Source organism: Camelus dromedarius, chromosome 11, assembly GCF_036321535.1.
Source record: "Camelus dromedarius isolate mCamDro1 chromosome 11, mCamDro1.pat, whole genome shotgun sequence".
NCBI lineage: Eukaryota > Metazoa > Chordata > Mammalia > Artiodactyla > Camelidae > Camelus > Camelus dromedarius.
The window spans coordinates 16,720,276-16,745,190 of record NC_087446.1 but is presented as its reverse complement, the minus strand read 5'-3'; the positions used below and the strand labels follow the sequence as shown (position 1 = coordinate 16,745,190).

The 24,915-nt window shown below is 37.9% G+C and overlaps 1 protein-coding gene across 2 annotated transcripts; it reads left to right on the top strand.

The window, feature by feature from the left end:
- The first annotated feature begins 12,196 nt into the window (after positions 1–12,196).
- Positions 12,197–24,417, top strand: KRR1 (KRR1 small subunit processome component homolog). Of its 2 annotated transcripts, XM_010988209.3 has the most exons (10): positions 12,198–12,355; positions 15,142–15,314; positions 16,685–16,819; positions 17,014–17,139; positions 17,227–17,310; positions 18,437–18,493; positions 19,667–19,837; positions 21,845–21,922; positions 22,031–22,124; positions 24,101–24,417. In XM_010988209.3, the coding sequence occupies exons 1-10, from the start codon at positions 12,271–12,273 to the stop codon at positions 24,241–24,243; spliced, it is 1,146 nt and encodes a 381-aa protein (XP_010986511.3). In that variant the 5' UTR covers positions 12,198–12,270; the 3' UTR covers positions 24,244–24,417. The 2 variants fall into 2 exon arrangements, with proteins under 2 accessions (XP_031318975.2, XP_010986511.3); XM_031463115.2 differs by lacking the exon at positions 18,437–18,493 and having other exon boundaries at positions 12,197–12,355.
- Positions 24,418–24,915: the final 498 nt, after the last annotated feature.

Below are 24,915 nucleotides of genomic sequence, written 5' to 3'. Positions count from 1 at the left end.
GCCTAGTCGGCAAGGCATGGGAGTAGTTGGAAATCTTTCAGCCATTTGTTTCCGAAGGTAAGGCTGTTTTACAGGAAGAGGAATCATCTGTTGTTGCTATCTCTGAATCTGTTTACAAACCCTTACGTTCATGCAAGATGAGGCACGAGAGAATTAGGAACCGTACAGATTTTGAAAGATCAGAATGCTTATTTCAGTAACTCTCGAGAGCAGATAAGCTTCTTTCTAGTGGTTAGAGAAGAAAAGTTTGAATCCTCTTAAAGCCTATAGTTTCTACCACTTAAAGAGATTATCCTGTAAATCAAATATCATCCTGTTGTTTCCTGTTCAGTTACAGTCTAAAACAAATGGCTCTTAATATTAAGCGATTATCCTAGTCATAGTTTTTTCTCAGTATCATTTGTTTTAAAACATTAGCAAATCTCAGCTATTGTATGTTCTCATCTTGCCAAATAAAACTTATTGTCTAATTACCTTATTTGAATTTTTTCAGATATTGTATCAATAATCCCTTACCCACTTATTCCACAATATGAGATGAACATAAAAAATGAAAAAAAACCCTCTATTTGTGTCATTTTTTTTCTTTCTAGGTAATAGCCTTTCATTGAAAACATATTTTTTTCTGCTTTTTATTCCTTTATTTTCTACACCTTTTCTTCACGTGTTTTCTTTTCTTTTCTATTTTTAAAAGAATAAAGTCTTTTTAAAGATTTTACTCTTTTAGAGCAGTTTCAGGTTCACAAAAGAATTGATCAGAAAACACAGAGAGTTCGCACATAGCCCTCACCACCCACACATACATGAAGACATATTTTTTCAAAGTATCTACCTGAGGCTTTTTTCGGCAAGGATGTATCACTTATCCCATTAACATCATGGGACTTTACAATGAGTTTCCCTTGAACAGACATATTACAATGAGTTCTTCTGGTATTAGACTCTAGTTTGTAAAAGGAGTCAAGTTTGCTGTTTCTTTTCTCTGTCCTTCTGACACCTTTGCCTCAGCAAACTTTGGGCAGTATATCATCAATTTAAAATTTAATATTACCGTTTCCAAAATAGTGACTTGATAAATTATAATGGATGCTCAGATATTGCCAATTAATAGTGGCCAAATAAGAAAGTTATCTTAAGTGACGGGAGAGTTTGAAAAGTCACCATTTAAATTTAAAAACATCCAAATTGAATTCTGGCAATAGTGATTGTTCTAGTTCGTTCAAGCTGCCATAACAATATACCATAGACTGGGTGCCTTATAACAACGGTCATTGGTTCTCACAGTTGTGGAAGTTGGGGAGTCCAAGATCAAGGCACTTGCAGATTCAGTGTCTGGGGAGAGCCAGCTTTCTGGTTCATAGGCAGCTATCCTATCAATGTGTTCTCACATGATGGAAGGAGTCAAGGGAGCTCTCTGCCTTCTTTTAGAAGGGCACTGATCCCCGCCACCTGGTTACACCTGAGCACCTCCCCAAGGCCTCACCTTCTAATACCATCAACATGGGGGTTAGGATTAAATATATACATTTGGTGGAGAAAAGAAACATTCAGATCATAGCAGTGAGCTTCACTTTTCCCAGATTTCCTCTAAAGGCAAACAACCTCTTTGTGGGGGAGTGGGGGTGGACCCTACATTTAATTAGCTTCAACACAGACAACTTTTGCATTAATTACATTATATATGTATTATATATGTATGTATGTATGTAGGTATGTAGTTAATTTTTATTACAACCAATCATGTAATATATTATTTTTCCTACTTTACAATTGAGAAGATGGAAATGTAGAAAAATTAAGTAACTAAGAAATATTAAGTAACACGCTGCTAGGAGGTTGCAGAGGTAGAGTTCAAATGAAGACTCTGGTCTCTTTATCCAATATCTGCACATTCAACAAACATTGGTTAAGCATGTGCTATGGGAGGGATATTGTGTGAGAGGCTGAAGAGTCAAAAAAAAAAAAAAAAAAGTAAGTCTGAGTCTCTGCTTTCAAAGAAGTAACTGTTAATTTTAAAAGAACATGGAAGTGCCTGACAGTGGACTCACGGGACAGCACAGAGAACCATGTTATGTATGAAAGGAGTGATTTTGGCATTTGAATTCTCTTATGAAAAATACCCTTTCTTCAGGAGAAAATTAGTAAGTTAAGCCTCCCAGAAATTTAGGACTGTAGGATATCTAGTTCCTGGTTTCTTAGCTAATGCATTTATTTTCTTTGAGCACAGAAGGGGCCATGGCTCAGATACTGCGTTAACAGATGCGCGCGGGGCCAGCACAGCACCTGTTCCCTCGGTGCTAACACACCCACCTGTACCTCCCCCAAAGCTCATTAGGTAGGAGAAGAAACCTTCCTTATCAGATCTGCTTCAGCGTTAGCGAAGCCACAGGCACGAAGTCCAAAATGGGAAGGCTCCAAATCGTGAGTGTACGCCCTTACCAGGAAACTGCTAGTTAGGTTGTGGGTAATTAAACTGTATTACAAGCTCAAGGGGGACATTTTCTTTCTTTTTTCTTTCTTTCTTTTTTGCCTATCAGTTTATTGTGGATACAGGAGGCAGGGACCCTTGGAAAGACTCTGATAATGCTATCACATTTGCAATTGCATTATCATTAGCTGAAATAATCTTTTTGTTGTAGTTTGTTTTCTCTAATTAGGATGTAAGCCCTATAGGTGCCTCACTCAGCACTGCATGTCCAGAACTGTGCCAGATGTACAACAGATAATACATTTATTCAACAAATATTCACTGAGCACGAATGAGTGAATAAAGGCAGGATAAATGCTCTATTTGAACAGAACTTTTATGAGGCTAAAAACTGTATCCTCTAAAAAAGAATTAACCACCTCCATTTTACTGAACTGTGAATTTTTTTTTCATTTTATGTCTCTGAAGGAGTAATCTATTTCACTTAGCAAAGAGAGATTGTCAAGAGAGATATGACCCTATTTAAATTGATGATAGGTGTGTCAAATTATCTATCGCTGTGTAACAAACATTCTGAGGACATAATGGCTTCACAATACCAAGTATTTATTAATTCTCCTGTCTCTGCCATCTGAGATGGAAAGTTCTTTTGCTCCATATGGTGTCTACTGGAGCTGAAATGTCTAAGATTGCTTCTTTTCTCCCTCCTGTCCAGAACATCAGCTTTGATGACTAAAACATCTCTCTCTCTCTCTCTCTCTCTCTCTCTCTCTCTCTCTCTCTCTCTCTCCACTTGGCTGGCCTGGGCTGCCTCAGAGTGACATGGTCCCTGGGTATTTGGACTCCTTAAACAGCAGCTCTCTTCTGGGAGAGGAAGAGAAATGGCCAGTCCTCCTGAGTTGACCTGGAATTAGCAGAGTCATAGCCACAGCAACCTCCTGGTCTAAGTAAGTCACAGGGCCAGTCCAGATTCAAGGGGAGGAGAAATAAGCTCACTCTCTTGGCGTGAGGAGTGGCACGTCTGTACGAGGAGAGGAGGGAAGGCATCAGTGGTGGCTATCCTTGGAGAGTATAGCAATACGCTAGAACAGCAATAAGCTGGTTCTCCTAGGGTTGCCTGCCTGCCTTAGAACTGCTGTGACTACGCACCAGTGTGTGCCGGGCAGGGATGATAATCAAAGCAGTGTGTGAGTTGGGAGGATATTCCACCTGCCTCACTCCTAACTTGATGCTGCTGACACGTTGACATTCATTCATGGCTTTGGTGTGGCCACAGCTCCAGCCAAATCACTGCTGCCAGACACCTGCCCATCTGTCCTAAAATATGACTAATTGCCATTAGAATGATTCTTCAGCTTTATTAAACACCTGTCTTCTGCAAAATCAAATGAGATCCAGAGAGACATCCTCATTAATCATCATAGCGTCCCTGTTGAGAGTCTGAAGGAGGTAGGTGTATTCTCATTTTGGAAATGAAGGAGGTGCAACAAAATGAAGCTCTAGGAAGGTTAACCAAGGTCACACAGCGGGTCAGCTAGAATGAAGGGAAGAGGCAAGGAGGAGAGAGAGAACTGAGAATCAGTCTTCTGGGAAAAAGGGAAAGAGAGTCATCAAAATCATTCTTTTCTTTTCTCTTCCAATGCAATATGGCAACCACTTAAGTATTTTAACATCCTGGAAGATTTTCAGAAATGACAAATTTCTAGTATAATCAAAGACTGAGCTGTTCCCCCCAAAATTATTGTAATGAGATGTAATTGTATCAGATTCAAATTTGGCTTCTTTCTAGCTGTGTGTCCTTGGAATGTATTGATAAGTATAACTTTCAAAGGTTTGTAGTGCAGATTAAATGACATGTGGAGTATAATGTACAGGAAGTGGTTCATAATGGACACCCAATCAATGGGAATTGTTGTTGTCATACCTTCTTTGGTCTTAGGGATATTAATAGCTTAGTTGAAATAGAGAGGATTTTTAAAAGCTTGCTTTCTTTATTCTATACCGAGTGATTAAAAAAAAAAAAAACAGAATTGATTAAGTTACCTGGTCTGCATGTTATATATGCAGCTGAGTTTGTATGTTTAGACCAAAATCTGTGTGACGTCAGACCAGTTAATTAGTGTCTCTGGGCGTTAGAATCCTCACCGGTAACTTGACAGAGCTGGACCAGATGATCTCTAAGGATTTTTGCATCTCTGACATCTGTGGTTCCCTGGAAAGAGAAAAAGCCTTTCAATTCTTTACTCGTCATCATTCGTGACCATTTTGCCCTCTAGTGGCAAGAATCAAGGAAAACCGTTCCTCCCGAGAAAAAGTTTCGCGTCCTCACCCCATCAACATGTGATAAATGTTTTGCTGAATTCTTAGACTTGCTTCAATATTGTTCTAGTTTTGCCTATGCAAAAATCACCCCCAAATTAGCAGCTTGAAATAACAGACACGTCTATAGTTTCCAAGGGTGGGGAACTCGTGAGCAGCTTAGCCGGGTACCTCGGGGTGCTCCAAGCTCTCTCACAAGGCTGATGGCAGGAGGCTTTAGTTCCTCAGCACGTGGACCTCCCCACAGGGCGGCTGAGGACATGGGGCTGGATTCCCCCAGGGTGAGCACCAGGGGGAGGGAGGGAGAGACCAAGCCAGAAGCTGCCATGTCTTTTACAAACTAGTTTCACAAGTAATACGCCCTGAATGAACTTGAATTACATTTCTTCGACATGAGTAAATCTCCAAACTATTCCACTAAAAAAGCAAGTTGTACAGGTACATACAGCATTTATTTGTATACAACTTTGCACAGGTATAGTGCATATTTTATGTGCATCTGATGAATATAAAATACTTCTAAAATAATTAATATAATTATATACATTTATTAATGTACAAATATGTCATATAAAATATTTAAAGCCTATTTCATTTTGATTAATGATTGTGTGTGTGTGTACATACATTGGACCATAGAAACAAAAATACGCACGTTAGTGATAAACACCTATCTCGGCATGGTGGTCACCTCCGGGGGAAAGGGGAGGAAAGAGATTAGGGAGATGTTCACGGGGGCTTTAGCTGACAATATTTTATGTCTTAAAGTTTAATAATGACTAGAAAGCATTTGTTATATTAGTCTGTCTACTTTTTTCTAGGTCTGAAATAGCTTCTTAAAAAAAACCAAATCATATACTTATTGCCTCTAGAAAAGAAAAGAGAAATAGGACTGTGGAGAGGGTGAGTTCATTTTGCATCTATGTAAGATTTTATTATACAAAGATTTATGTAAATCCAGAGCAAAAATGACAAAATTCTAACATTTATTAGTAATAGCTCAAGTGGCAGAGCGCATGCTTAGCATGCATGAGGGTCAAGGTTCAATCCCCAGAACCTGCTCTAAAAATAAATAAGTAAATAAACCTAATTATCTCCCCCCACCAAAACACAAACAAACAAACAAACAAAAAGAATAAAACAAGAAAAAATATATTTAAGTGGAAGGCTCTTAGATGACAGTTGCATTTTCCTTTTTTATTCTTTTTTTCCCCCAAAATTAAAAGAAAAGAATACAGCCATTTCTTGCAGGGAAATATGCTACATGGGAGGATAATCCTCAAAAAAAGATGATTACATCAAATCACCATGAGGACAGCAGATCACCTTTTCAGTATCACCACATGTACCTGGAGAAATATAAATCAACTTATTAACCAATCATTGCATTTTAAAAACCTCATAGCAAATATAGAGAATGATTAACCCCCTTCCCTGATACAGTTTTAGTGAATAATCTCTCCATCTATCTTGTGACTGGCCTAAGTCATTCGTTAAGTGTGTGGCTCATCTTAGTGAAATGGTGGCATAGGACTGAGGGATGAGGATGACAGAGGAACCTGAAATTTTATAAATCCCTTGGTAACTTACTCTGAGAACTGTAGCACACATGATGTGTTTTTGCCCCCCTGGCCAGCATCCATTCCCCTTCTTTTGGCAACAGCTCTCCATTTCCCCCATTCCTTCTCGTGCCCAGCCCACAAAGCTTATGACCCACCACTGACTCCAGCATGTGACCCAGGCCTGGGCCCGGAGACACTTCCTGGGACTTCTTCTGGAACTCTTAGAAAGAAACTCTTCTTCAGTTGAGGATTTAACCCTGGAGCTGCTGGTAGATTTTACTGCTTCAGAATGAAGACAACAGAGAAAAAGCAGAGCCAAAAGATAGGGGGCGGGGGCTGGGGGGAGGAGAGACAGGGAGAGAATTTCCAGGTTGTGATATGAGAAAGAGCTTGAATGTCCCCATGACACTGTTGAGGTCCTAGGTCCAGTTCTCAGGTATGTAGGACAATAAATCCTCTTTTTCACTTGTTACTTTGAGTTTGTATGACTTGCAGTCAAAGGAATCTTGAGAAGTCTACCTATCTGCAAGTACTAAAGCATACTAAAATTCTAACTGAACAAGGCACATGCCTATTTAAGGTAAAGGGGCCCCTCCATCCCCTCTGCTTACCCTGGGGGGCTCTAAGAGCAGGGAACTCAAGTGCTCATAAGATCAGATTCTGAGATATTCTTCTTGTGTTGCTTTGAGGCAAGTGTCCTTAACCTGATAGCCTCTTCCTCTGGGGGTTCCATGAAGAGTGTGACAGGTGTGTGAACATCCTATCAAATTGTGGGTAGAATGTCATGTGTACCCAGATATATGTGCTCTTCTGAGGAAAAGGGTCCATAGAGTTCATCATATTAGTAAGGGGACTGGTAAACCAAAAGAGGTTGTAATCCCAGTTAGATGGTTAAAGGCAAAGTGTAGTGTTAAAAGTGTTACAGTTTTCATTCACATCTTTTAAGTGTGTCAAGTAGCTAGACTGTTTAATTAGAGGATTTGAAACAGAGAAGAAGCAAAGTCACCATCTTATTAACACCATGAAATGACTTGTTTAAATATAAATCCATTAAATGTTTAAAATACATCATCTAAAAAGTTCATTTCACTGTGGGCCATCTGTGGTTACCACTATCAGAAGGCGTATAGATTTAACAAATGACTAGAAATTGCTTCCTGGGAAAGTTCATATATCCCCCTAGTGATGTGTAAACAAATAAAAAGACTGTGGTTTTCTTGTTCTATCTGCATAAAATAGTAATTCTCATCAGTATCAATACATTTCACAGGGTACTGATTAGATCTTGAATATTCATGCATGCGTTAAAAAGCCTTCTGTTGCTAAGGTGGAACGTCATATCATGAAATGTGTTCCAGCGTTCCTTTAGGGAGAAGAATCTTATAACTGAAAATGAAATCAAAAGTTGCAGCTTATCGACAATAACAATCAGGAAGAGAAAGCGGGAAGATTGCCCTGGAAACTGAAGAGGCTAGATTAGATTCCCAGTGAAATATTAATGTCTTGAGGGCCTGGGGCCTGGAAAGACTAATATTCAAGACATTCATTCAATTCAGTGAGTGTCTTTAGATCCCACGCATCCACCGTATGTACAAGTCTCATTGTTCATTTGGGTAATAAGACAACAAAATTCCAGATGGTCGAGGTAGAGTTAAGGGAAATGGAGCAGGACTGTCCACGGAGGATCCTAGCATAATAACGAACAACCATCTGGAAACACTGGCTTTTAATACCGGGCAAGCTCTCCCTTAGGTAGAAAAAAGGGTGGAAAACAACTTGGCTTTCACTGCATATCTGATTAGGAGTGTAAAACCCCAGCTGTTCCTTTGAGGGAGAACCCCAGAAATTAGGAACTCCTGTAGAGCTGTACATACTCATGTCTTACCCTTAGCACTACTGACATTTTGAGGGTTGTATAATGCTTTCTTATCAGGGCTGTAAATTCTTGACCTGCTGAACTTTAAATCTGGAGCAGGGTCACCCCTCCACGTGATTCTGATGTTGGCTAAACCTTAAGAAACAGCAGTCTAACTCAACTCCTTCATTTCACAATTGGAGACACAGAGGTTAAGTGTCTATTGCAGAGCCAACCGCTGGTCAGCAGGAAAGCAGTAAGTTCATCACATCTCCTTCCCCAGAGAGGCTGCTATGCATGGCCTTGCAGGAGAGGTGGAAATCCTGCAAAGATATTTCCCAGCACCACGACACATGAAACGCCTTGCCGCACAGCAGAAAACATTCCAAGTCTGGCTGAATATGTTTCTCAAATCTAGTTTCTCTCCTGAATTCCCACATCTCCTAAGCTTTCACGCAGAATACTTCACTTCTATTGACATTATTTTTCTAAAGATAGTTTAATAAAATGATTAGTTTACAGCTAGGCTGCTCAATTTTTTTTTAATTGTTATCACTAGATCCCTTTTTAATGACAAAATCACTTGGAGTTAGAAGAGGCCTCAGTTTCACAGCCACAGTTATTATCACTGTTATTAATGTTGATAGATAATTGTTGGTTTAAGATTTTAAACCTGTCTGTGAGGTTGGCTGGAATAGAAAGCAGCTTAGATGTGTTAGAAAATAAAAATGTGTCAGCCTCTTGTATTTGAGAAACTTTTTCTTGATTGCTTATTTTTTTAATTAGAAAAACATATAGAATGCTGTGAAAAAAATTATTTTTAGCCCTAGTAAATGAGTTTAGAAATGTTACATGGAAAATAAGTCACCCTTATTTGCCCACTTTTTCCACTTTTTAAAGTGAGATAAAGGCACGCTTCCCACCCCAGCATCGTTAAGCCACATCCTGACTTCTCTGCCCTCTATCTTCTGGGTTAATTTTGTGGGAATTAAGGTCTCTAATTACCAAGGAGAGTGGGGAGGCCAATTTGCTTTCCATGGGAAAAAGAATAAACAGGGTAAGAGCTGGTGGAACGTGTCATCTACAGGAGGGCGGCTGCACATGCGGGTCTAGGTTGCCTAAGAGGCCAAGGACGCAAGAAATCACAATCAAAATGGGTCTGTCTGCCAGAGAGGGCTTTCGCAGCCTGATCTGTGCCGTGTAACTTTAGAAACAGCAGTTTTTCTTTCCCTGTTTAATGATATTTGTGCAGTTTCTGGAAATAACCTTGCAGATCTGAGTCCACATTTACATTCAGATTTCCAAGAAAGTTAAAATAAAATGATGCAAATAGGGACTGATTTACAATTGTTTTGCTGTTTCAATTGCCATCCTTTGAAACATCTCTATACAGAGAGGTAACATAGTCAATATTTTGGTGACCATTTTTTTAATAGACTTCCCTATGCAAGTGTGCACACACACATAGACAGCATAAATAGATTCATATGTTTGATGTTTTATCATAGTCATCTTTTTCTTTTAGTTTTGCCTAATTCCTTTTTCTTTTCTAATCATCTTCATCTCTAAGGTAGCCCTCCTTGCAAGCTTACTAGATAGCCTTCCAAGTCTTTGTTCATTGTACAATCACATACACACACATAATTATTATTATGTCCAGCACATAGAACAGAACCAAGTATTTAAAACAGTGCCGAAAACATTGTAGTTACTCAATAATATTTGCTGAATGAATGAATGGGTTGCTTCATAAAAATGAGACAATTATATCTGTATATATAATTACTATAAAATTATTATTATTTTATATACATATAATGATCCCATCTTTCTGTATATGGGTTTTATCACTCAGTGCCTCTAGGTAATCGCTCCATATAGATTTAATTAATTCTTACTCATGGTTGCATAATATCTCACAGTTATGAAGGCAACACCAATTTAATTTAGCTATATCCCTAATAAATAGTCAAGATGATTTTACTTTCTTGCCACTATAAAGAAATGATAACTAACATTTATTGAGTGTGTACCACATGCAAAGCATTTTTTTGGTAAGCACTTTCATATATAAAGTCACTGAATTAAGGTTATTCTCTCCATCGTAGGAAACAAACAGGGGTAAGAAACTTGCCCAAGGCTACATAGCCAGTAGATGGCAAACTAGTCAGCATGGCTCCAAAGTACCTTTCACTGAACTGATTCTAAACAAGGCAGTAATCAACACAATTGTCCGTACATCCTAATGGAATGGTGCTTTATTTCTAGTTGACAGTTTCCCAGGAGTGGAATTACTGTGGAGGAGTATGTTCATATTTTATATTAATAGATTGCTTTGCAAAAAGGCAGTAACAGTTTACATTTCCACCACCACTGTATGAGAATGAGCTTTCCTTCAGCAGATTATCATTTAAAAATTTTTTTTAAAAATGTTTTACCAATGAGGTAGGTGAGAAGTGATTATTTCATATGTCTGTGCTTTTCTGACAGTAGTGAGGTTGAGCACCATGTTTATCAGCCATCTGGATTTGCTCTGGTATAAACTGCTGTATCAGTCAGGGTTCTCCAGAGACACGGAACATATAATCACTCACGTGGTTATGGAGGTCTAGCAAGTCCAAAACTCTGCAGGGTGGGCCAGCAGGGGAGACCCAGAGAAGAGCTGACACTGCAGCTCAAGTCCAAAAGCTGCAAGGCTGAAAACCCAGCTTTCCTGTCAACACCTTTAGAACAACTAATCCTTTTGGTATAGTAGCCTTTCTAAAGCTGTTAAAGTTCAGGCTGCCTGGATTTGAAGTCTAGCTCTCCACTTACTAGTGACTGAATTCTCTAAAGTAAGGATATTAAAAGCCTGTTTATAGAGTTTCTGGGAACACTGAAGGAGTTGCTTCTCACTTAATAACTTTCACCTGTTGTTGTTTGTTCTCTTTTAGGGATTTGTCAGTTTCTTTTTCTTTTCTTTTCCCTTTTTCCTTTCCTTTTCTTATTTTCTTTTTTAAAGCAAATTGTTAAGAATATAGGGATGAAATCACTGTCTGTCATTTAGAAGATACACAGGATAAAAGCAAAAAATTTAACATAATCATGTGTCCTGGGATCTTCTGTCTCTAAGTAACTTTTATACAGGTACCTCATAAACGAAAATCTTTTATAGAAGACATACAAAGGAGGATTTCAGATAAACGTTCCCCATTTCACTAATGCAAGGAATCCACCTACTAAATATTTTCCCTATTTGTGTTGCAAAAAAAATCTTTTAAATGGCAAGAAATAAGGCCAATCATCAAAAGACTTCTTAACTTTGGCGTATATAGGAACGTTTAGGTTCCTAAGAGTGTAAAAATTTGTAGTAGTGATGAACCTCACATCTTGACGTATGGGTGTCGGGGTAGACAGGATTTAGTTATTCTGAGAACTGTTTGGCTAGGTGAAATATTTCATAAGTGGCGCTCAGTTACTATCCCTCTTAGAAAGAGAAATACCACGACCCTAGAAAGCTTCCCATCAGAAACAATGACTTTGAAAACTTACTTTCCCCAAAATTATCAATCTTAGAGAGTTTGTTTTAACTTTGTTTTTGTTTTAAGGACTAGAAATAATGTAAATTGCCCACTACAAAGAAGCCTCACAATAAAAGGTAGCTGTTATCATCACTCCTTGCCGTCAAAGACCGTATATTATCATATCCGTACCACCTCCCAACGCCTTGCACGTATTTGACGATCATATAAATATTTATCAAATAAGTGAATGAGCGATATCAATGGGAGGTTGCACTCTGGCTAACGCCTGGAGTCCGACGTTATGGGTTAGACACTGAGGCCCCGAGAAGACGGGAGATGAATCCGTCTCCAACTTGTCCACTGTCCGCAGTACTACAATCCCCAGCATGCAGTGCATCCCGGAAGAGAAGTTTCCAGCTCTCCATTGGACACGCAGGAGAAACGTAGTAGTTTATGCAAATACACGGGCTCTAGCGTACGCACGCACGGAGACTGCGCACATCTCCTCGTCTGAGTTCTGCGGAACTCATTTTGAGTACGGGGATTTTAGCCGGTAGAATTTAAGGAAGGTTCACTTCCGGGAACACCGGAAGCAGTTTGAAGATGGCGTCCTCCAAGCTGGATTCTCCCGCCGCGGCGTCTGGGAAAAGTGAGTTTCGTAGCCAGAAACCGAAGCCGGAGAACCGAGGTGAGCTTGTGTGAGAACCGAAGCTTGGTGTGTGTGGATGTTGAGTTGAGATTTTTTTCTTTCTCTGGCTGGGAACGTGCAACGCCGTCTTGAGTCTATTCTGTAAAATTGCTTACCTGTAATTCCTAATGATTGGAGTTGGCGGGATTTGCTGGAACGATTGGCCGGTATGGTGCTAGCTGCGTGTTCCTAGCTAATCGCTTTTGCTAGAAGTCCCCAAAGTAGAGGTGTTTCGGAATGTGTTTTCTGTAAAAGGGTGAGGACTGAAAAATTGAGAAATTGAGCAGGGCGCTTCGGGCCTTACCTTACATTCGTGGCGGTATTGGCAGCATGAAGGATGGGATGAGGTGGGAGTAGGAGGTTATTGAGTGAACGAGCGATAATGAAGGACTAAGACAGGCATAGTGATAGAAAGAAGGAGATACTTGGCGTGTCCTTAGTGCTCGTTTGTCAGCCAAGAAGAAATTTTAGAACGTTTATCATTATTCCTATTTGTTAGGTTGCTAAAATATTAGTCGACGCAACTCCTACTCTTTCGACTGCGTTATTTTTAAATTGCTCTTTTGGTTTGTTGTCTTGTTTTATCCCTTTTGTTCAGGAAAAATGACATGAAGAGAGGCCAGAGAAATAGCCTGGGGCCTGCTCAACCGGTCTTGTTGAAAGTGTTAAAAACCTTAACCTCTCATTCTACAGGCATTAGGGAGGTATTAAAAGTATTTGGTTGGTGGTGTTTTAATTGAGTAAAATATATAGCAGAGAGGACAGTGTATGTACACCTTAAAGAATAAAACCAGCAGGTGGAAAGGAACACTCAGACCGTTATGTAGAAAAGAGCATTACCATACTCTCAATGCCCCATGCATGCGCCTCTCAGGTCATTCTTTTCCTTTAGGGACGCAAAGTAACCTATTTGGAATCGTGTTGATCATTGTCTTCTCTCTTCATAATCTTTACCACCTATGCACAAAATGTTTTAATTTTGTCTGTTTCTGAATTTTGTATGACTGAAAGAGGACTGTAGGCATTCTGTGTCTTGCTTCTTAGGCTAAACTTTATTTTTATTATTCAACAGGGCAGTGCATGTAGCTGTAGTTTATTCTTTTTCCTGCTATATGATGTTACCTTGTATGAATATACACTAATTTATATTTTTGTTTGTATTTTTATTCTACCGTTGGTGTACATTTGAATTGTTGCCATTGTTCGTTGTAAATGATGCTGCTATAAACATCTTTGTACGCACCTCCTAGTTAACATGTTAAGTGCTTTCTCTAATTATGTATATGGGATGGGAATTCATGAAGTGTAAAGTATGTGCAAGTAATGCTAAATCTTTCCCAAAGGAGTTGAGTCAATTTACACTCCCACTAGCAGTGGGTGAGAGTTCTCATAGCTCACCATCCATGCTAACACTTGCTATTATCTGAATTTTGAATTTCTGTCATTTTGGTAAATATGAGATGGTATCTGGTTGGAGTTTTAATTCAAACTTTCCTGATTACACGTCTTTACACATGTTTTGGGGTTACTTGTACTTCCTGTATTGTGAAACTCCTGTTTATTTCTTTAGTCTTCTTTTTTTTTTTTTTCTTTTTCTTTTTTTAAATTCATGACCATTGAAGTGTTTAAATTGGATTGGGACTTGGTCAGATATGTATTTTAAGTAATCACTGTTGTAGAAATTGAGGTTTTTGTTTTTTTTTTTTTAAGGATATTGAGACATGAATGGTATATGAAGACTAGCTAATTCTCTGTGATTTGAACCAGAAATAACAAAATGGATGTATCATAAAAAGAAAACAAGTTTATCTGACTAGGATGTGTAACATAAAGATTTGCTTCTCAAATTTCAGTATGCGTAAGAATTTCCTGATGAGAATGTTAATTTCTGGTCCTCATCCTGGAGATTTATATTCAGGAGATCTTTGGAGGAGCCTTAGAATTGCATTTCTAACAAACTCAGTTTATGCTGATGCTACAAGACTATGGATCATATCTTTGAGTAGTACTGAATTAAAGTATGGCTGTTGAATTTAAGAGATTCTTGAAATCCAGGACCAGGACTTTAAATAAATGATAGGGGAGATAATTTATGGCCCCGAGGAGGCATTTTGTTTTAATGAGAGGAGACCTAGCCTGAGTGAGCTTTTTGCTCCCTTGGGCCAATTACTTAAACTTTTTGAACTGAGTATCTTTTATAAAACGGAAATAATAATACCTGTTCTTCCTACCTTTCATAGTTGTCATGAAGGGTATACAGAAATGAGGCACATGAAAGCTCTTTGGAAAAGCTAAATCCCTGTACTAGTGAATATTAACTGAAAGTGTACACCAGAATCAACTTTTAAAAGTTTTTGTTCACACACGAAAATATACATAACACATAGTCTCCACTTCAGTTAGATCTGAAAGGCTGCTTATATTTGAAATAGTCATGTAAGCAAAGTGGTGTTTGAATCTCTAACTATAAGGTAATGTAATGAAATAGAAGTTTCTTGAAAAGCCACTGTCTGCCAGGTATATGCCAATTAGTGTGGATCAAAGGAGACTCCCTGCCCTTAAGGAACTTTGTCTTATGGGGTGACTGGAACATGTAATTTAAAGATAATTTTAATACAGGGTGTTGATGATAATGACAGAGGCATGTTCTTTGACTGTTGAATAATGTGAAAAGCAGGGGAAAGGGAAATGCACTGAGAGTATTGGGAAGCTTGTGGCTGTATGCGTACAAAAAGTGTCCGAAAGATCACATGGAGTCTGATGTGTAGGTTTTTTCCCTTCTGTAGATGAATCAGAGCTGCTCACTGTTCCTGATGGTTGGAAAGAACCAGCTTTTTCCAAAGAGGACAATCCCAGAGGACTGTTGGAGGAGAGCAGTTTTGCAACTTTGTTCCCTAAATACAGAGAGGCTTACTTGAAAGAGTGCTGGCCTTTGGTACAGAAAGCCTTGAATGAACATGTATGCATATTTTATGTATTTCCTTGAGATTTTGCTCTTGCTTGTATCTTTACTCGTAAGTAACTGAATGTGTGCTGATGGATTTTTTTAAAACGTGCTAGCATAGCTGCTTAATTTTGTTCCTTTAGCATTTTAAACAGACTGGGTAAGCTTTATCCTTACTGTTTATTGGTTTTTAATTTTGTGAGTAATAGATTATTTCAAAAAAATTACATACCTTTAAATTTTTAGGAGTTTCACAGACTTCCTGAAACTCAACTGTGAATTCCACATTTCAGAATGCCCACCCTGCTATAATAGTCCCCATGAACTTGTATAGTTTGAGCTGAGGCATGCTCCCGATGTAATTGCTTAACTTTTCATTATAAATGAAATATGTGGATGTGGCCACCTTTCCAGTTTCTTGCTGCTGCCATGCCCCTAGAGTGGTTGTTTTTGTTTTATTTTTCAAACTGTGGATTGAGACCCCTTCAAAAAGTCAATTTAGAGGATATAATGAGCCTTAAAAAAAATCAACGTGTTACATTTGGTAAGGATAAGTATCATTTTATGAAGCTTTTGGTTCATCTGTGTGTGTGTGTGTGTGTGTGTGTGTGTGTGTTCTAGGCAGTGATGGAAAAAGTATTTCTCAATTGTGGGACTGCCTTTGAGTCATGCATGCCCACTGGATGTGAGCGTGCGCAGCGGCTGCCAGTTGTATTTTATAGCTGTTTCCCCCCGGGGTTGGACTCTTTTTTTTTTTTTTTTTTTTTTTTTGTAAACTCAATGACACCCAACCTTATGTTGAATTGTTCAGTATTCACCATATTGAAATATTCTTCAGATTATGCTCACAAGGTAGAAAATAGCATTTTTATTTGCTTTGTTGAAATCTGGTTCTTTCTTTCAAAAATTAATGCATGATTTTCCTAATTATTGCTTTTTTTTAAACCTATGATAGTTTGTTTCTACTTTGTATTTAGCTTATACAGACCAGCTAGAGAAAACTTTGAAAGGGACAGTCCGTTCTTTAGGGAGCAGGTTATAGATTAGAGCTGGGTCCAGCCAGGGTAGGGGAATTATATAGCTTTACATTTTTACCTTATGTAAATATGACCTCATTTTGATAGATACATATTTTTATTCCAATAAGTACAGATTATTATAAAGCCAACTATAAATGGTTTTAATTGCCTGAGTTTCTTATGTTCTTTGAAGTCTGAAAGTAATCAAATATTCATTATTAACTATCCAGTCTCTTCAAGGAGAGATTAATGGATTTTGAGAGATCGCTTAGTGGCACAGAAATGAATAGTTTGGTTAGGATAGGCTCTATAATTTTCTAAAATTGAATACATTTTTAGACAACTGCTTGTTTGCCTTTTTTGTAGCATGTTAATGCAACTCTGGACCTGATCGAGGGCAGCATGACTGTTTGTACAACAAAGAAGACTTTTGATCCATATATCATCATTAGGGCCAGAGACCTAATAAAACTGTTAGCAAGGAGTGTTTCATTTGAACAGGTAAATTTAGAATTACAGAGGCTTTGCTTTATGTGCATCAACATTGGAGAAAACATACAACGCTGTTGCCCGCCGCCACCCATAAAGTTTACGTTTTTGTGCTTGTATATAATTGTGTGCTTAATTTCTGGGTTTGGAAAAGAAATACACTTGTAAAGAATGTTGATGGAATATTTTCTTTATTTTCCCAAAAGGCAGTACGAATCCTTCAGGATGATGTTGCATGTGACATCATTAAGATAGGCTCTTTAGTAAGAAATAAAGAAAGATTTGTAAAAAGAAGACAACGGCTTATTGGTCCCAAAGGATCTACATTGAAGGTACTTCTTATTAGTGAAACAGCGTGTCTTCCTCTATCATTAGTTTTTCAGTGTACTGACCCTCAGCTTATTGCTCTTTTGATATAGGCATTGGAACTCTTAACAAACTGTTACATTATGGTTCAGGGAAACACGGTTTCAGCCATTGGACCTTTTAGTGGCTTAAAAGAGGTGAGGACTATTTGCTCTCTTAAGTTAATTTTCAGCAGAGAACGAATGAAATAACATGGGTGTAATATAATAGTTCATTGGATAACATATTGTTTTTTAATTTTTTTTTTAGAATGTGCTTTGTTTGATTTTCTATTAGTAAATTCTTTGTACTTCATGTAATTTGAGGGAATCATCACTCCTGGACTCTAACATATCATGGCCAGCCTTTGGTAACTACAGAGATCTGTTTCTGAATTAGAAGGTCTGCACATCATCCCTCCTCCACTGTAGATTTTAGGTGGGCATTTAAGATTGTAGTCTGTCGCACACATGAGAAGCACGATGTGATTGTAGGTGTTCAGATTACTGGAGAGTTGAGCAGAGAACTTGTTCTTTGCAGTAACGTATACAGCCAGTAGAGGTCAGCCTCAAAAAAACTTCCCTTAAGATACATTTTCTGTTTGAATTTTAATGTAATGTTAATTCAGTGTTTTCATGAACATTTTATTTGGCTTGTTACATTAAATGTTATGAGAAAGTTTGTGGAGCAGATAGTGTTCCTGTTAGTTCCTTTTGATGCTGTTGCCTGTACCTGGCTGTGAGGTCTTGCTTCCTTTCCAGGGCCTTTAACAATAATTCTGTTGGACCTGTTCCTCATAAGTTACCTGCTTTTTTCTCATGGGGCAATACTAACTTAAATATATTGAATATTTTATAGTTTTTTTAAGTCTAAATGTATTATCTAATTCTTAGAACAGCCCCTTAAGGTAGTTTTATTTCCATATTATAAATGAGAAAGCTGGAACGGGAAAATTAAGTGACTTTCCCACGTGAAGTGGCAGTCTCATTATTTGAGCCCATATTTTCTAACTAACTTACTCTTCCCCCTGAATTGCACAGCTGCAGAGTGTTGTGCTAATTCTGTGTATTGCTTCTTAGCAATAAAGTTGAGAAATTTCACTGTATCCAAGGGAGGCTGACTATTATGAAAGATCCAGAAGCCACTCAGAACAGCTGAAGGAGCTACTGTATTCAGTTTGGTCGCCATTGCCTGGTTCATAGGCTATTTTGTGATGTATTAATCCTCTTCTACCAAGTTCACTAAAATATAAGTGACTGATTCATTTTACTTTGCCAATTTCAGGTTCGAAAAGTAGTCCTAGACACTATGAAGAATATTCATCCAATTTATAACATTAAAGTGAGTGTTCATTATATTTTACTGTAACAGTGGTTATCCATTTTTTTTTTAGCCACAGAAACTTTTCTTGAAATTAAATCTTTTATGAAAGCCTCATACACAAAGCAGATGCAGCAGAGCTGCTCTGGGTGAAGCAGGGGTAGAGCTTAGCCCATTCAGCTCTGTCCCAGTCCTGTAGTGGCTGCCTTGGAAGCTTAGGTCTCTGTGGAGTTACAGTTTGAAAATTATTGAAGGAGACCCTGGAATATATTGACATAGTTTTAATACAAAGAAAATAAACTTCATAGAATTTGTTGTACATGGTACCAATCCAGTTTTCTTAGGTTGTGAGCCCATGTACTATATTTAAAGATGTGATCTTTCAGAATTCTGCCTTTTTCTATAAATAAGTCTGGAATATTTCAGATTGCATTCAAACCTTTTTTGAAATTTAACACTCAAATGAGAGGCTCACTGAGAGAGATCTGCTATATATCTCTGTGTCTACTCCGTTCATGATTGTTCTTGGAAACGTAACCATGGTACAGTGAGCTGTTTTGTGATGGATATTTGTTTAGCAGTCCACTTAAATTTGATGAAATTAAGTTAAAAAGTCACTCAGATTGGAGTGAAAGAACAATTTTGAGTTACATTGGGACATTAAAGATAAAGAGAGCTAGTCTTGCTTTTGATGCCTGGTTTGCATCCTCTGATGTTTCAGTGTCTATAAAATTCATATGGAGTGGGGCAGTGTGAAAATACTGGTTTTGTTGATCATGAGAAACAATATTTTTTTTTCCCTGTGATATTCAGGTGCCACTGAATGCTTCCTGCTTGTAGGAAATACCACTAATTAAGGACTCTCCCTGCTGTTTTTAAGTTGAATTTTAAAGGTTTTAATGAAATAATGGTTGAAAAGCTGAGTTAGTCTTAACTTTCCTCTCAATTTATTGTAACAATTCTGCATTTCTTAGTCTAAACTTGTAATGGTTTTCTGATTATTCGTTAATTATGCATATTTGAGATTACATATTTTTTCCTTATGGATTTGTTTTAATCCTACTGAAGAGGCTAAGAACTGTTCTTTTAAATTTTATTATTTATAGGAAAATGTCTATAATGTCTTAGTTTGAGAGATATATGACTTTTAAAATTAAATATGTTTACTTTGTTCATATATTGCCATGATTGAAGACCTTAATGATTAAACGAGAGTTGGCAAAAGATTCTGAGTTAAGATCACAAAGTTGGGAGAGATTTTTGCCACAATTCAAGCACAAAAATGTGAATAAACGCAAGGAACCCAAGAAAAAAACTGTTAAGAAAGAGTATACACCGTTCCCACCACCACAGCCAGAAAGTCAGGTCGGTATACGGTGCTGAATTTCTTTACATGAAGGGGAAACCATTTTCATCTGCTTTGTCAGAAACGTTGAGGGTACTTTAGGTGCGGTTTCTGTGTGTGTGTGTGTTTGGGTGTGTAGACATACAAGAAACTGAAGGTAATAATAGGCTTATTTCAAACTAAGTGGGGTGAGGAGTAGAGGCTTCACACTGTGAGTGCAAACTACATCGCAGTGGTTGGTGTCAGTTGTGAAACTGTAGCCAGTGTGAATGTTCCATGGATATAAAATTCAGTGATTTAGTCCACAGTTCTTTCTACTCTGCTGTAGTGTCATTCGTGTGACCAGGTGCTGTATGATTGCTTCGGTTCTGAAATCTGAAATTCTAACATCTGTCCTTTTTCTAACATATGAATGCCTCTCATTTTGTCAGCTGTCTTCTGACATCATTTCCTTTCTAAAATTTCCTTTCTCTCTTACCCATCACTGTTTTCTTTCCTGCTCCCTTTTCCTTCTGTCTCACCTGCCCAGCAAAACTCTGAAACTTGACTCCTTCCCCATAACGTGGCTACCAGACATAGTTGGAGAAAGTCGTATCTTTGGATTATATCCCCTAAAACTTCTTGCTTCCAGCCTCTGATAGGTCTTCAGTATTGTCTGGCAGCTCTGTGTGTCTTCTTAATTCTTAGGCACCTCCCGCTTCTAGCAGATGACGTTGCATTTTGTTTTATTGAAGCATTTGAGCCCACCAGGCAAGAACTCTTTCAACTTCCTCTTATCTCAGGTTTTTTTTCCCCATCTGCATCAATCCTTTCTTTACCCATTTCTTGAATTCTGTCCTCACCTGTCTTCTAGGTGAGGGGTCTTGTGTCATTATCCCCTCCCTTGGCTGCATGTTAGTCTCCCCTCTCTACTAGTCCTTTGTGCTCAGCAGGTAAACCCATCCCTTTCTGGGTACTGTCTTGTCTTTCCCACAGCCCTGTGTTTGTAGTTTTTCAGGGAGGATTTGGTAAAAGGTCAAAGGGGAAAAAGGAATGATGATTGTCATAGAAAAAGAATAATAGTAATGGAAATGTTGGATCATAAGGTCTGCTCTGGAAGGGGAAGAAAGTGAAGCCGGAAGGAAGCTGTTAGTTGGAGGAAAGTGGAGTGATCCAGTAACTAAAGCATGCTTTTGAAACACCTGAAACTTTTTGTATGGCCCTGCCTCTAGTCAGTAGTCATCTCATCTTCTGCCATCGCTTGAATCAGTGATGTCTCATTTGACTTACTCGGCAACTTCCTTGCTGTGTAATTATGGGCAGTTTATGTAACCCACCCACGCCTCAGGTTCTCCATACATAAAACAGGGATAGTGATAATACCTATCTCAAAGACTTGTTAATGAGGCTAAGTGAACTAGTAACTGTAAATAGCTTAGTGATGGTAAACAGTTAAGAGCACTGCCTTAGAGATAATAATGCTCTGTGAGTATCAGATCAATTATATTATATATTGATTACATATTGAGTGAGTGAGCTCTTGCTTTCTCTGGTTAGTATTTAATTAGTCACCGTATCCTGACAGTCCTTGGCTTTTCATTTTGTATGCCACAGCCTTTATTCCAGGCTTTCATCTCTTCTCCTTTTTTCTGCCCTTTTATAAAGTGCTGCTTTGCTCTGTTGTTCACTCTTCTCGGGAACCTTCCGGCATTTCTGAATCACATCCTACCTCCTTTATCCATCATTCAGGTTTCTTCAAGCTTCCCCTAAACCAACTTTCCAGTTTCCTCTCACACTTTTCTGAATCACTGACCTTCCACCCACCTAAGCAGTCTGTGGATTCCCTGGACACATCACTGCCATCCTCCCTACGTGCTCTCGTGCATGTATTCTTCTCAGCTTTGAGCACATTTCCTTCTTTTTACGTCACTACCTGTACATAGAGTTTTGACGCCACTATCTTTACCTCAAGGTCATTGTGACTTTCTTAGGAATTGACCACTCATCTACATTATTTCTGACGTAATTGTAAATACTGATTTCAACAGATTGATAAAGAATTGGCTAGTGGTGAATACTTTTTGAAGGCAAGTCAAAAGAAACGACAGAAAATGGAAGCCATAAAGGTAAGACTGTGTCTAGCTTACAACATTAATTGTAAATTTCATAGAAACTTGAATTTGTATTTAACTATAAAATGTTTTACTAACGTATTTTTTAAATTAATGATGTAGGCTAAACAAGCAGAAGCTCTCAGTAAGAGACAAGAGGAAAGAAACAAAGCTTTTATTCCACCTAAAGAAAAACCAGTTGTGAAACCTAAGGAAGGTAATGCTTGTTCTCCACCTCTTGGCGTGACGTCAAAGTCTGTCATAGGAAGAGTAAACCCTCAGTGAATTGTCTGAATCTGAGTGTTACATAAAGAAGTAACCATGTCTTTCATCAGTTCTCTTAGCATTTCACTAATCACTGATCCTAAGGACAAGAGGTGACAGGTAATTTACAGTTGAGTAGCAGCAAATGCCAATTTAAGGATATCCCAGATTGGCAGTCCCTTCCTGACCTTTTGCTTGTGCTGAGGAAGGACTCTGTTGTGAAAGATGTCAACCAGAGCAGTGAATCCTCTGTAAAAATAAAAGTTAATCAGTAAGATCGCTGAGCTCTGCTATCACGGCTCTCAAAAAGAGCTTATCAGAAGCTGTGCTTTGCTTTACGTGTGTGATCTGTGGCCTAAATTTTGATTCCTGTATTGTTAATATGGATTTCTCATCACCTTGGGCTAAAGACCCCAACAAAACAACAGGAAGATCTTTCTTTTTCAGGGGCTATTTAAAAAGGCACTCAGAGAAAACACTGCAGTGCCTTTTTGGCTCGTCCCTAGCCTCATTTCGATCTATCCTTCCTCTTTAGCATTTTCTTTTCTACTAGTAACACTTGCACTCTTCAGAGTGGTCAGTGGCGCAGTGAGGAGAGGAAGGTCACCAGCGGCACTGCCCATGACCGGTTGGCCAAAGCCAGATGTAACATCGCCATTTTAGTAATTTATATCAGTGTTAACGGCTTAAAAAATACTGTATTCTACTGTCTAAATCATTGGTTATACAAAAGCTAAATAGCATGAGCATGGTAGTTTCTGGCTGGTGCAGTGTGTCAGTTGTGTACGTTGAAGGTACTCAGTAACTAGTTTAATCTGTTTATTACTGATGAGAAGTGTGGCTGTTCCCCTGGAGCAGAGGCTTTAAATCTACTCTTGAGGTCCTGGGTAGTTTGTATGATACTATTCTTTTATCCCCCCTTCTGAATACTGTTCTTTAAATGATAAAGAGAAGCTGCATGTTCTCACTGCTTCCTTTCTCCAGTTTGTTCAAGCTTTTGGCATTAATTAGATGGTTGGGCTCTGTTAGGGGGACCTCCAGATACTCAGATTATCTTTATTACCAAAATCTTACTAAATGAAATACTGCTAGTCATTAATTGAACTAATATCTGGAAAACTACTTTTAGTTTTTAATGTAGTATTAGATGAAGTAGATTTTGACCTATAGCTTCATGATTAGCTAATTAAAATGACTGAAGCTAGGAAAACTGCATGTCATGTAATTTTAAATAATGTTAATGTGCAGGATGGAAAGTTGGCATATTAAGGAATACTCTAAAGTTCCAAATGTGGAAAAGAATATAACTAAAATAATCTAATCTCAAACAGTTTAAGAGAAAAGATGTAATTTTAATAGTTGAATCAAGTAAATGGCTCAAATAACTATAATGCCATTTTTGTGTATATTTTTACTAACTAGTTTTTTTAACTGTCATTTTTTAATCAACTTTTGTATAATTTATTTTTTTGTTTTTTATATTTTTATTGAAGTGTAGTCAGTTAATAATGTGTCAATTTCTAGTGTACAGCACAAAATACTTTAGTCACACAGGAACATACATGTATTTGTTTTCATATTATTTTTCACCATAGGTTACTGCAAGATACTGAATATAGTTCCCTGTGCTCTACAGTAGAAACTTGTTGTTTACCTCTTATATATATAGTAGTTAGTATCTATAAATCTCAAACTCCCAGTTTATCCCTTCCCACCCAGCTAATGTGTTTTTAAAGTACTTTTCTATTTGTTTTCTCATGGTTTGAAGTTTCTTTCTAATATCTAACTTACCTTTAGGCAAGTGCTTTATATTTTATAACATGACCTTTCAATTACAACACTACTCTGAAATTACTGTCCTAAGTATGTATTCTTTGTTTTACTTAGTAAAATCTAAAGAATTACATGTATTGTTTTTGATTTGTTTAGCTTCTACTGAAACTAGAATTGATGTGGCTGCCCTCAAGGAAAAGGTTAAGAAAGCAAAGAGTAAGAAACTGGGAGCTCTTACAGCTGACGAAGTTAAGCTTAAAATGGAAGCAGATGAAAAGAAAAAGAAGAAAAGAAAGTAACATACAAAACCCCAAAACCCCGATCTAGAATTTATTAAGCTATCTCCTTTTGTAAAGGATTTTGCGATACTAGGGCATTAGTTGCCTTAGCTGTGAGAAGTAATACTCTGACACTTTTTTCTGTTTGTTTTGTTCTTTATAACAATGCTTCTATAAACAGCTATTCTTTATAAATTATTGTATTCTTCATGTGTTTTTTGAAAAATTTTACACTGGAAAGTGGTATATATGTGTTTGTATGCATTGCACCTAATCTATTCCAGGCAGGTTTTGCCTAATCATGATTTTAGGATTAATTCTTTAGGTTGTCTATGTGAAGATTTTTGGAATGTGGCTATTATAATTCTCCATCAGATCCAATGTCTGATGCCATTGGTTAGTCTTACAAATCATGGCCCAGCATTTGGTTTTGAGGAAAATACATGCAGATTTTTCAGTGCTCTCTCTAATGACAGCAAGGAAACATTTAGGCTTATTCCTTTTTATAATCGCACTTTATATTTTGTCCCAAGATTAACCCCTAAGCCAAAAAGGCAAGGCCTCGTACAATCAATCCCTTAATTGCTACTCCATTCTGTGTCTGAGGAAGCAGTAAGCCAGAACGATATCAGAGTGCAAGAGAGCAGGGAAACCAGATCTTTGGAGTTGAAGCAGCGTGCAAGAGGTCATGCA

What these genes read in the sequence shown, in the direction of transcription:
- KRR1 (XM_010988209.3), top strand. Translation starts at nt 12,271, where the DNA reads ATGGCGTCCTCCAAGCTGGATTCTCCCGCCGCGGCGTCTGGGAAAAGT. An exon ending in CTTTTAGTGGCTTAAAAGAG is followed by an intron (nt 17,311 to 18,436) that starts GTGAGGACTATT and finishes TGCCAATTTCAG; the next exon opens with GTTCGAAAAGTAGTCCTAGA. An exon ending in CACCACAGCCAGAAAGTCAG is followed by an intron (nt 19,838 to 21,844) that starts GTCGGTATACGG and finishes TGATTTCAACAG; the next exon opens with ATTGATAAAGAATTGGCTAG.